At 40.0% G+C, this 12,943-nt stretch overlaps 1 protein-coding gene across 1 annotated transcript in view; it reads right to left on the bottom strand.

Annotated features, from left to right (window-relative positions):
• AMMECR1 (AMMECR nuclear protein 1) overlaps positions 1-12,943 on the bottom strand; it is a 76,638-nt gene continuing 63,695 nt past the window's right edge. Inside the window, exons 4-6 of the mRNA XM_085319619.1 lie at positions 7,467-7,557; positions 5,712-5,808; positions 1-2,914 (exon numbers count right to left, since the gene is read on the bottom strand). Of these exons, the coding sequence (XP_085175745.1) occupies positions 2,800-2,914; positions 5,712-5,808; positions 7,467-7,557 (303 nt within the window). The 3' untranslated portion in view covers positions 1-2,799. The remainder of the gene's footprint in view (positions 2,915-5,711; positions 5,809-7,466; positions 7,558-12,943) is intronic.

The raw sequence follows: 12,943 nt of genomic DNA, 5'->3' as shown, positions 1-12,943 counted from the left end.
AGTGCATGTCACAGTGAACTGCACGTTTCGTACAAATAAACCCACAATTACACAGAAACAATCTACAGCATTCTCAGCACTCGCATGCTGAGGAGGTAGGTGCCCTAGAAACACTGCAGTTAGACTGATTATTCAAAGCATTTTTATAAAATATCATACAAATCTGATTGACCACAGACTTTGTAACGATTTTTTAATCAGTGATAAAAACTCTGGTCCGGAAGGGTCTGGCATTAACTCATTTTAAAAGCACACCTTTACAGTTTGCATAACACCCTTTGAACTATATTTTTAAGCAACAGCTACTGAGATAGACAAAAATGCATTGTGCATTATGCTGTGTACAAAAAGGAGACAAAACTATCCTTTTTCCCCCCCAAGCCATGGTGGGAAGTATTGCTGACCTTGTCCTTAAAAACCTGCAGGATTGTTTATTCATCAGTATATCATTATTACACTGGTAAGAAATTCTGTATAACATCTGCATATATCGAAGATTTTTTTAAAAAATCTGATATGATTTTAGATCCGCATGACCAGTCACGTGACCTGCTTGAGGTTGATTAGCACCTTTCAATACATATATATTTTTATATATAATAGATCTTTTTAAAAAACTTCTAACAATGAGCTCACACAGAAAGCATGAGCGTGCTGTAACGAGATGACAGATAAAGATGGGGTTGGATGACTTTTTTTTTGCAGCAGACAATATGATTCAGTTTGTGCTCAGTTTCCCTATAAGGGCAAGGAAAAAAACAAAAAACAAAAAAACCCACACCTCTGTCAGGTAGCCACTTGTTCACAATTTCCACTTGAAGACTAATCCATTTAAAAATGTTCCCCAAGTAGAAACACAACAGTATCATCCAAAATAGCCTCTATATAAACATCTATTAATTTTTGCAGCGTCTGCCTGGCACCTCTTGGCTCCTGAATTTTCAGGCCCTCTGTTTACTTATAAATTAAGGCATCACAACTGAAAATGTTAATATTTGGACATCAACTGCTGTGGATGAAGGAATACCAAAGACCTTCCATAAGAACCTCCATAAAAATTAAGTAGCAAAGCTAATCTCACATAAGGGATGAGCATAATTTATCCAAATCTTTTTGAAACATCAAAATATTTTACAATTTGTCTGACATTTGTTACATCTTAACTCAATTCATCTATTTGAATTATATATATCTATAGATTTTTACAAACATTTGCTATTTGAAATAACTGTAATTTCTGTTTATTGTAGTTTACTCACCCATATTAGGAAGGTCTTTTGTATAATAGATGGAATGCGTTGTCCCCTAGAATACACACTGAACTACAACAGGTATTAGTGGGAGTTCTGCAGGCACGTGAGCAAGGAGCTAGCTCCTAGCATGTACTGGGCTTGCAACTATACCACACATACCTCTTACTAAATCCTATTTTTACAGCTGTAAAAAGTTCCAATCAGTTTTCTTTCTTCTAACTTGTAGAGAGGTATCAGAATTATTACACAGTACTTAGTGCTCTCAAGTACTATTCCTGCAATAGATGAAGACATGTAAAATTATGGCATACTTGTCCTGTGCTCTTTCATAACACAATCATTAAAAAAAAATAGTTAACTTTTATCTAACTATGACTTGATATAACTCAGTAAGTCCAAAAGAAAAAAATGAACAAAACTGGGGGGAGAGCAGGGGGCTGGAGTCAGGGGAGTCTTTTTTTTCCAAAATAGGCTTGCTCAAAATAAACAAACCAAGAAATCCCCACCAATTAAAAAGAAAAAATTCCAAGAAACCTGATGCCAGATAAGCAGAGAACTCAATATAGTTTTCTAGAACATCTGGCACATTTGCTATATTATTTCTATGAATTTTATATATAAGTATATAGTTATGTCATAGTCAAAGGCACTAAAATCTAAATCCATTTTCTTCCTAATATGACATCTGCTACTCACCAACCTGTTTTTAAAAACCAAAGTGACTCCTAATTTGAGATTATGAGAAAGGCATCGTCTCACTGTAAATGCATTACTGTGACTACTCCTGACAGGGCTGAAGTGCCCTCAGCTCTCAGACTGGAATGGGAGACAAAGGTATCTCGCAGCCTAATGGATTACGTCATGCCTTATCACTTGATTCTAATATGTTTCTATATTATCATTACCTCTCATTGTAGATATAACAGCTTCTCTTCATCCAAAATAAAGCTTTTTATATGTCACCCTTCAAATTTTGGCTGTATGTGCTGGGTCTGAAGATCATGTATATAGCTACATGAAATCTTTACTGCAGGGGTGAGATAGTATACATATGACATTATTAAGAAGGTTATGAAGATGCAATTCATTGTCTAGTTTAATACCTGAATCTGATATGTTTCATTCCCTGCTACTAGCTACTAATGTAAAAGCCATAAATGCCTTTTTTCTGAACAAACAATGCTTAACTGTAACTCTTAAACTCTTTCCTTCCATCCACAGTCACAGAAAGTCTTGATCGATATAATTCAATGTTAATGAAGTAGAAATTTAAAATTTCATTAAAAACCCAAGGGCTATATATGCTGCAAAAAAATCTGCAGTGACTCAATTAAAAAAAAAAAAGTATGGGATCTTTGTAATAATGCAGTTTTCCCACCCGTTGCCACGACGAGCTTCATCGGAGATGAAGGAGAAGCCTCAACATGGCAACGGAAACTATCATCATAAAATGGTACAGTAATAGAGATAGCTAGACCAAGAAGGGGCAGGGTCTCCTGGGAAGAGGTCTGCAGAGAGGTCCAGTGACTGGTCATGCGGCTCAGTGTCAGGAATAATGGTTGTACGGTGGAAGGGGGTGCCCAATGCCATTTTGGAAGTGATGATGCTGACGATGGGCAAGGTACTCTGTGTAGCTCATAGTCATCTTCTCACTACGGTACCTAGAAAGAAGCAAAGAAGCTAATTCAAGAAGTTTTACCAGGAAGCTAAGAGTAGCATTAGAAGCATAGCACTAGTTGTATATTTAATAACGATAACAGCTTTGTACTTCTCGTGTTAGGGATTAGACTAACTTCAGCTGCACAAGGGCAGGGAGATCACCACTGGTTCTCAGGGTAGTTATTCTTGAATCATACTTAGACAAATCACAACCTAAGTGCTTATATATTTAAAAATACAGAACTATTATAAATTGTTACCTACAACATTACTTGAGGTAGAAGGAATATAAACTGATGGTGACTCATTGAGAATGTCCCATAACAACAGCCAACTCTCTACACAAAGCCTAGGAGAAAAAAACCCGGAAAAAATGCCACAAACCTTTGGACTCTTAAAATAATAAATACCAATTGTCTACCAAGTTCTGCTTTTATAATAATCAYAATTATATCAAATGGACTTGCATCCTCTTTATATGCAACTAAATCAGAATCCTGCTCCCAACAAGAAGTATTTTTGTTAAACTTAGCATCAGTATTTGCAACAGCATGGAACATATTGCCACATCTACACTTATCTGTAAAACTGTAAATCATGTATCTCCACAAAACGTTGCTATTCTGTATTTCCACATATATTACTAAGAAAGACCTTGCAAAAGAGATTTGACAGATGTGGTGAATCCAGCTACAGCGGTTCAAAACATTGCCATCTCTCCTGTTTGTCATATTTCTTTCTGGAGTTGTTCGTGTTGTCCCCTCCCCTTTCAGGACTGAAAAAATACAACAGATTCCTCCACCACCTGCACTCACAAGCCAGCACAAAAGTTTAAACTACTTGAGTTACAAGTTGCAGCAGCTGAGGTGGCAAACACATTTGCTTCTGTTGCCTCTGCTGGGGAAACAATCTTTGGCAGCAGAACAGAGCAAAACACCTTATGCAGATGCAGCTTTTTGCTTTGGTTCACGCGTTTCAGAGTACCAGGGAGCCTACATTTACTCCATACAGCAACTTTTGTTAATAACGTACTACTTTAACAAGTGGCCAGTGGCTCTGGCTGAGAGCTTAGCTTCAGCTCTTCTTGAACTGATGTGAATGAAGYGGGGCGCTTGCTGCACTCGATGCGTAAGCTGGCCTGTGAGTGAAATCCCCTGCCGCTATCAAACTAAAGCGTAAGCTTGGCAGTTAATGAAGCTGTGTGTAAATGGGTCAAAGCAGGCCAAGGGCAGCCTGACTAGAATCACAGCCGCTCATTTAAGGAGATAGGAAAGAAAATGCAGTTATCTTAGACGCTGGATATTCTGCATATTTCTTTCAGCTCTCTTATTTGCATTTATTTTAGCTCTGTTCTTCAAAACATGGCCAGAACTACTGGCCATCAAACTGAATAGAGGATAATTAGCAGTAGTGTAGTTTTCATCAACTGCAAGCCTTATTCACACACACAACAGTTCTTGACGTATGAAAGAGCTAAAAAGAGCCAAAAATCTCAGATCTTTGTCCCCTAACACTGAGCAAACAGTCGGGAGAATCCAAATATTTTTAAATCTCTAAAGTGAATTGGATTGGGTTTTAATTATGGACCAGAAAGTCAAGTTGCCAGCTTGACAGCTAGCTGCACTGAGAAGGAAAGACTCTCCAAAGACATCAGGACACAGAAAAGGCAATATAAATAATAATAACAAAAAAAAAAAAAAAATAAAACTAACCTTGTGATCCTACGAGCCCCTAAAACTGATAAAATATAGGACAAAGCATTCTAACTGCTAAGCTTGTTATGTGTATTAAGAGCACGTCAAATGCAGCCTCCCTGAAGAGATAAAAGGCACATGATGGGTAAAGAGTTGATACTTCCTTATGACATAGGATTTAAGATTTTTAGTTCTCCAAGAATGGAATAGGTAACTACAGCTCAGCCATTTTACACTGTATTCTCATAAAAACATGTATTTTTAGAGGCTTTCTCATAGGCAGCTACTCCCCCATCCTTCACCACATAACTGCAGTTTTATGGGCAGGGGATCTGCTAGTAATTCTAAAATATTTTAGCCCCCCACCCACCAACAAGCTTTCAATAACATCCTTAACTAAACATACATCAAAACCCGCACTGCAAATCAAAGCACGCTAGTGCGCAACAGCGAGAGTTTGAAATCAAGTACGATTCGTGGCTTTGCTACTGAGAATACCCTGCCGTAGCCAAACGGGTACCCTGCCTGTCAGACGGGTTGCCCCGCTTGTGTACCTAGCGCGGCTGGGACAGCGGGYGAAGCCGCTGTGCCACAAGAAGTAAGAAAAGAGGCGATGCTTTCTCAGAGAGAAAACTGCTAGTACCGAGGGGCCTCCCGGACGTACAGCAGCGGGCCCACGGGGCCCCGTACGCTCGAACACCAGTTGACAGTGGCAACCTGTTAACCACAGCTCCTGGAGATCCACCACAGCCAACAAGCAAACATCTAAATCTAAGGCACTGCTAAGATTTTTTTCAAAGCTGTGATGTTAAAGCAATAGTACGAAATGAAATATGCAGGCAGCCTGAAACGTAGGCAGCCTGGTATTTAACGACAGCCTGTTCTTCCTTGCTAACTGCCAGTAATCCCCGTTACGCTCAGTGCAAGACAGATATTCTCAGAAGTCCACACTGCTCTTGCAGAAAGGAAGATATTATTAATATATACAAGAATGCTTACTGTTAACGTCCAAAACAGCTGCTTACATAAACGAACATTGTGATACACATTTTGTGATACACAGTATCACAAAAACAACTTATCTGTAGTACCCCATGATACATACCTGGTTAGCTTTATCGTTTTCCTGAATTCATTAGTGATTGGAGCTTTGTAGCCTCCTTTTCTCAATAAGGAATCTATGGTCTGAATGTGGTCCCACCCTGTTGAATTTTATAGCAATAAAAGTTAGTGAAAAATATAGTAATAAAAATAGATGTTGCAAAAATACAGTATAATATGCAAGTGCTCTGTTGAATTTCACTATAAAACACACAAAACATTCTTCTCCACTTAAAACAGTTGAAAATATAATGCATACGATTTCTTTCTACATTAAGTCTGCTGTACAAACACACATCTTTATCTTGCAGTTGAAATATTTTAAAAGTAGACCCACTATAACCCAGGTTTCCTGGATTGGGGGTTACATACAAAATTAAACTTTTCTCAAATGTTAAGTTATGATCACATATCACTATCACTTTATACATTATAAATGGATACAACAGTTTGAAAAGTTGAATTTCTGTCTGAAATACAATTTAAAAGATTAGCTGAACATGAGCAAAGGACTTAGAGGTTGGACTCCGCCATAAATATTGCTGTTAACTTTGCAGTGATACTTCTCATTTCAGAACTACTATATCATATTATTGGTGGCTGGTTAATAAAAAGGCAAAGACACACTATGACTAAATTAGTCATATCATTGCATTAAAAAGAAAGAAAAAAAAAACTCAAAAGAATAGTTTCAGGTGCCATGAAAAGTCAGATTGTTATGTAGGGTCTATTAAGAATCTTTAGAAATTTTTACCTAAATAAACTCCTGAATTTTATGAAACCTTCTGTAAGTGATCATCAAGGGTCTTGACAAAAACACTTCTCTAACTGGTAGATCTTTAAATAAAAGAAAAAGAAAGGAAGAAAAAGAAGAGCCTTGGAAATATCCTAAACTTTTAATTGACCAGTTAGAGACAGAAATATTTATTAAAGACGATCTTCAGTGAAGGTTTCATTTTATTCTTTAGTACACTAATTCTGAGTATAAAGAAGTAAAACTTTAAAACAAAACAAAAACCCAGCAACAATGCAAAATTTTGAGACATACGGTCAAGCCTGGAAGGAAAAACCATTAGTGAGTAGTCCAAGTTAGCTGCTTAGCACAACAGACTGCTGTTCAACAAAACCGTACGTGGTTCTTTCAATTCATGAACTTAAGTTTGCGCCTCTATTAAAAGGGACACTTTAAACAGTGACATTTGGGCTTTCATTATGAAACCAATTCCCTTCTGACTACCAAAAAGAAACCCAGGAAGCCAGTGCTTTTAAATGGGATTAAATACCAGCAGTGAGTAGTACATAGTTGGAGGAAACTTTAGCACTGCAAGTTTAGGAATAAATCGGCTGTTAAAATCTCTGACCAGACATCCCATCACTTAATTAAGAGAGTTTCTGCAAGCCACCGACATCACAACATGACAAATGTAGGAAAATTGGCAGCTTTTACAAACTGTGAAGATGGTCAATAGCACTGTACCACCCACTCCATATTTCACTTCACATATAGCTATACTGTATTTATTACTGCATTTATGACTTGCTTAAAAAGAAAAAGCAGCACTGCTACAATTTACTGAAATCCCTATAAGGGAATTGGTTTTATACAGACATGTAAGTTGCATTTTATAGAAGAGTCTTTTCTTACAATTAAATATTGCTCCATCATCTGACATCAGTGCAAGGTCAAATATTGCATTTTAGATTTATATGTATGTTTAAATTCTTCACCAGATCATATGAAATAAAGTGCAACAATGACCTTGCTCCTTTGCAACCTCCGGTAAGTAGGTGGCGGTGCGTTTTGATCCTTTTTCATTGATGAATTCTATTCTAATGCCATGTACACCCACCTGCAAGAAATTAGCAGTTTTATTAGTATACTAAAAAAAAAAAAAAAAAACCTAATGCAATAAAGCCTAGAATGCAAACCTTTCAGTGGCTAATCCCCTTTGGGGATAATAGTTTCAGCAGACAGTACRGAGGTGAATTTAGCCCAGCTGACAGCCTTTGAGGTCAACAGCAGCACAGGTCTCGTCACCCCCCCACAGGGAGCCTCAGCCCTGGCCCGGGGGGGTTTCCACGGGGCTCCTGCGCCCCCCACGCTGGCAGTAGCCCTGGGGCTCACAAGGGTGACTTGGGACCACCAGCTCTGTCTTTCAGGCAACCAAACAGCCAGCAAATCTAACCATGCTTCAGTTACGAGCCACAGTCTCATCTGAAGCAACAGCCTAACGGTGGGAGACTTGTTACGCTGCGAGCCCGACCCAAGAGCCCTCAGAACTTCTGSGACTGTGCAAAGAGGAAAAGGAGCTATTCCAAAGGGTCACGAAGGTGGTCAGCTTCAAATTCATATTGCTGTAGCAGTAAGTACTCTAATACGACATAAACTACCAAACAGAACCCATAATACCTGGTACCAGGGAGTTAAATGTGCTTGAAGCCTAAGTGCCCAACGGGAAGAGGCTGGGCACCTCTTCCACTTGTGTTCGAGCCCCAGTTCCAAGGTGCAAGGATGCTGCTGTGAGCACCTGTGTGGGCTTCAAGCATGCCATGAAAGATCTTCCACTGAGAGGCAATCTGCAATTGCTTTCGAGTTACATGCATAAATACATCAGTAGATTCACATCTTTATTTTCATGCCCAGATCTTCTTTCTCTTACRTATCTTATGTATCTTATTTCTTACAACTCAATCTTATTTAAATCCTGAAGTTCCCAAGAGCACACAGAAATGAACGCATTTTAGAAATGAATGAATTTTATGTTTAAAAGAGTGTAACGTTATATAGTTACGACACTTGTTTTTGAGCACAAAATTAATTGATTGCATCAAGAATGCTGTAATGATTTTTTCCATTGACAACCTATTTTACCGTAACTGCATGACAGTCGGAAAGCCGGTAAGGCATGCATGAAAAGCTCTAAACAGCCACTTGCTCAATTGTCATAATTGTTTATATTAAGTTTTTTAATTAAATTCTGTTATGTTAATGATGAGAGCACAATGAAATGGGAGAAAGTCTCTGGTGGCCATGACCTTGACAGCTCTCCCCAGGAACTTAATATTTCTTAGAAGGAAGAAGTTGCTTAGATACTGACATATTTAATTCACTGCTAACACTCACCTAATATTCTCTTGGTCCAGGGGCCAAACGGCTTTTCATTGTCAGCTCCAGTTAAACAAAAACAGACCTAAATCAAACTGAAGGGAGCTGCAGATAAGCAAAATAAGAATGGTCCATACTAGGATTGGCATGGACTCAGTTACAGCAATTTAAATGTACTTATTTAAAGCTTCCTCAAGAGACCAGCTTTCCTGCACAGACAAGGACTCCTGTGAAATTCCCGACAATATTCCTCTCTCAGGCAGGAAGCGTGGGCTGGTGCCACGTTTGAGAGGCATTACCTGCCCYGGACTGCCTTGTCCACCAGGCTGGGCCCACAACTTCATCTGCACAAAGACCGTGGTGTGCTCAAATTAAATAAAATCCCTGATTTAGTATGCTCTACATCTCAGCCAACTACGTGTGGAATAATAACAGCTGTGCAGGGCAGAAAAACAAGCCAGACAATATTCTTCTGCAGATGGAGTTTCTCTTCTATCTTGTCTACTCCCATCTCTGAGGGAAAGGCGCACGTCCAGCGAGCCTGCTGCGCTGCGTCAGAATTGTAAAAGCTGCACACGTTTCTGGTATCAACCTCCCAAGTGAACAGGGGATTTATTTCCAGTCGTTTGCTGCTGGGCAAGAGAAGTCAAACAAGGAGAGAGACCTGAAAAGGCAGCAGCCAACCTGTCCCAACAGAAATCTCTCTGTAGGGTTTTATAGTATGAGTAACTCTGTTGGAAATAAACTCCTCGTCCCACTGTCTAAGCAGCCAGAGACTACTTAAAAAATTTCATGCAATCCTCAGATTTAGTGGAAGGTCTGCACGTCCATATCAATGTAATCTCTGGKCCTAGTTTTATTTTACTTCCGAAGTGACCTCAGCAGAACCTCAGATTTTGCTTTGCATTAAAACAGATAACAACATGCAGGATAATACAGGATTGAAAATTTCCATACTGATCAAGCGTTCAGCATTTTTACTTAGCCATTTCTTAAAACTGTTTACAAAAACACTAACATGGAAACTCCGATATCAAATACAAAGTTAGCTATTGGCACAGTCTGAGGACCAGACCTAGAAATCTAGCGCGTACTACYTGGTCTCAGGATGGGGAAAAGAAACCAGCCACATATTTACTGTTTCACCAACTGCTGCTGTCACTTGATGCGTTATTGTTGATAATACGCATGAGCTGGGCTAATACCAGATTGTTCCTAACTCCATGCAGGGACCTAAGTTCAGAAACGCCCCAGCTCTCGAGCGCCTCGTTCCGACTCCAAGCTCCAAGCAGAGTTTACAGAGCTGCTCTTGCACCAGCTGCACCAGGCTCATTACACCACCATCACCAAACAAACATTCTGTTCGGTTTTACCTACTGCATCGAGATCTTTTAAGATATTTGCATATAATTATCACTAATGAGCTCACAAGACAAATTAATCGTAAACACACTCCCAGAGTCTGTTGCAAAGGCCCCAGTGCGGACACCCTGGCTCAAGCAGCACGGCGCAGCTCTCGGGGCCGGCATGCGCCTCGCGCTGCGACAAACCGCTGTCCCAGCCGTCGGTGGGCAAAACTTCACTCTAACACGTACAGGATTCCTCAAGATAACACATAAAACAGCATCCTTCCCTTTTATTTCCTTCAGCTAGTACTATGGAAACAGTGGTACACAAACTTATCTGGAAATACAGCATTTAAGAATAAATGAGTATTACTACATGTCAGAAGCTGATCCCACTTTTTATTAGCTGAAATCTGCAGCTTTTTAGTATATTTGTACCATATTTGTTYTGATGATCTTTAATAAGGCTTAAATATTAAATTCTGATTTAATAATGGATGCAAACGGCTGCTCAAAGAAGATGCTCTCCAATTCATGACACGTTTTTTTCCTTAAATGAATCACTTATTTACATATATGTAATCACAGAATATTGCCCAAAGAGTATAAAAGACTGAGATCAAGACTGTTTCTTCCCCGTTCTAAGGGAATAAGCAGTAAAAGCCGCTCACACCATCATCGCACTCTGTTTTGGGATGTGGGTGGGAGCAGAGGAAGGACACAAAGTCCCACAACTCTTAAAGGTCAACCTCTGTCAACACCGAAAAGCCACCTTTCGGTCAACACTATTGGCTACAACTATTTAAGCTAATGTTTAAACCTGCACATACAGGCTAAGGGCCTTTTGTATCAACTGAGTGAGCACGTACAACTCTGGAGATTTATTTCACTGAAGAAAAGCAATTTCACGGCAAAGAGCTCTTCCAGGCTACGCAAACCAAACCGAAGGTGGCCACAGGACCTCGTAGCAGCCTACGCAGATGTTTCCTCACRCTTTCCTGCTTTGGGTGCCACTACTACATGCACGGTAAGCCCCAGACACAGGATGCAAGTATACCTGTGTGGGGCACCAAAGGCAAAGCCAGACGGGCTGAAGGAAAGAATCCTAATTTGTGCAGAAAGAGAGAGGCTTGGTGCAAGGACGGAGATCAAAACGAGGAGCTTACAGAGCCTGCAAAGGTTTGGGGAGGCTGCGCTCGCACAGGGAATGGACCGGGAACGGATCGCTGCAGCATCCACCGCACACGTGCACGCAGCGGCGGCTCTCTTCGACAGTAATTGGTCATCACAAACCACTTCCTGACCAGCCCTGATCCAAAACACTGGACAGCTCAGGGAAGCGCTATTATTACAAAACTGTATCCCAGAGCTTCTCACATAGCCCGTTTCTTTGTGATGGAAAGGTTGTGATGCTCCACACCAGCGGAGCTGGACCATGGCAAAATGATTTCACGGTTCTGACAGCGACGAGCAAACGGTTCCTGCGCTCCTGGGTCGTCTCAAAGCTTCCACCCGGGCAGCAGCTGCAGCCCAGAGCAATTCATACAGGGGCACAGGTAAATCAGAATCCTGAACTATATTTTTTGGAAGTGTCTTCATGAGCCACTGCACTGAAATGGTCTTTTACAAGCAACTAGGAAAAAATACAAACCTCTACACAAGGTGAAAAGGGCAGCAATTTGAAAAATCGTGTGGGAGCTAATAGCACTCAATTCACTTATGCCTCCTGCTTACTTGGCTGTAGTCCCTGCTGAAAAAGGATCTCTCATTGCTCATTACAACTGAAATACCAGATTTTTTCAGTTTGGGCAAACAAAAAGAGAAAGGAAGAGCCCTCACTCTGCTTCAGGATATAGGAGCCACTCCTGAGCTATGTCTTCAAATGATCTTGTCTCTAAGCTGCCAGAGCATTGCAAGTTGTCTAAATCCGCAATTTGGAAATATTCTGACCTCCGTCAGCAAATTGCTGAATTAGCTCCCACAAAATCATCAGTAGCACACCTACAGAAGTAAGGTCTCTAACCAGGCTGATGTTTTTCAAGATGATCTGGAAATTAGCACTATACCAGACAGCAGATGCAGAATTTCTTTACAGTGTATTCTAGCCATCCTGAATTGTCTTTTTGCCATTAACATTGCATAACTGCAGCTCCCTTAGAAGAAACACGGCTGACATAAGCTCTCTCACTGACAGGGGCACATACAGTGATGATTCATTCTTTTGAGGACTAACAGTGACAAGGTCTCTCTCATATATATTTATTCCCCCCACTTCCCCTTTCGCACGGGAACCCTGTGCATTATCTATATATGACACAATCACTTCAGAAGCATGGTTAATCTGTAGGAAGAAAAACAGAAACATGAAAAAGCAACCTCTGTCTCCAAYGTGGGATGTATATTGTAATTGCTTCTTAAAATTCCTAGCAATTTGCTAAAGGCTTTTAAAGCCTAGTATTAAAAAGCTTTAAATAAAATAGGAGAGAGYGACCAAGCAAATGGATAACAGACTATTTTTGACCCCTCTGTTTGCCACTGATAAGTTTGGCCTCTCCAGTAGGAACAATCATGAGATCCCAAAAGGTGACTTTTTGCAGAAGTTTGCTGAGCAAAATGACATTTCCATATTCAGCTCCATAGACTAAAGTTTCAATTTTTGTAAAAACTTGTTTCCTCTGCTGTGGAACTCTGAGGAATTCTGCCACAAGATATAGAAAGTAAAAACCTCCATTTYACACAAACATTAAAGTAATGAACTAGGAGCAGGTCTCCAAGGAACAAGGT

This window comes from Rhea americana, unplaced genomic scaffold (genome assembly GCF_003343005.1).
Source record: "Rhea americana isolate MKP2758 unplaced genomic scaffold, rheAme1 scaffold_6, whole genome shotgun sequence".
NCBI classification, from domain to species: domain Eukaryota; kingdom Metazoa; phylum Chordata; class Aves; order Rheiformes; family Rheidae; genus Rhea; species Rhea americana.
The sequence above is the reverse complement of the archived record's forward strand: the minus strand, read 5'-3'. Positions and strand labels throughout refer to the sequence as shown.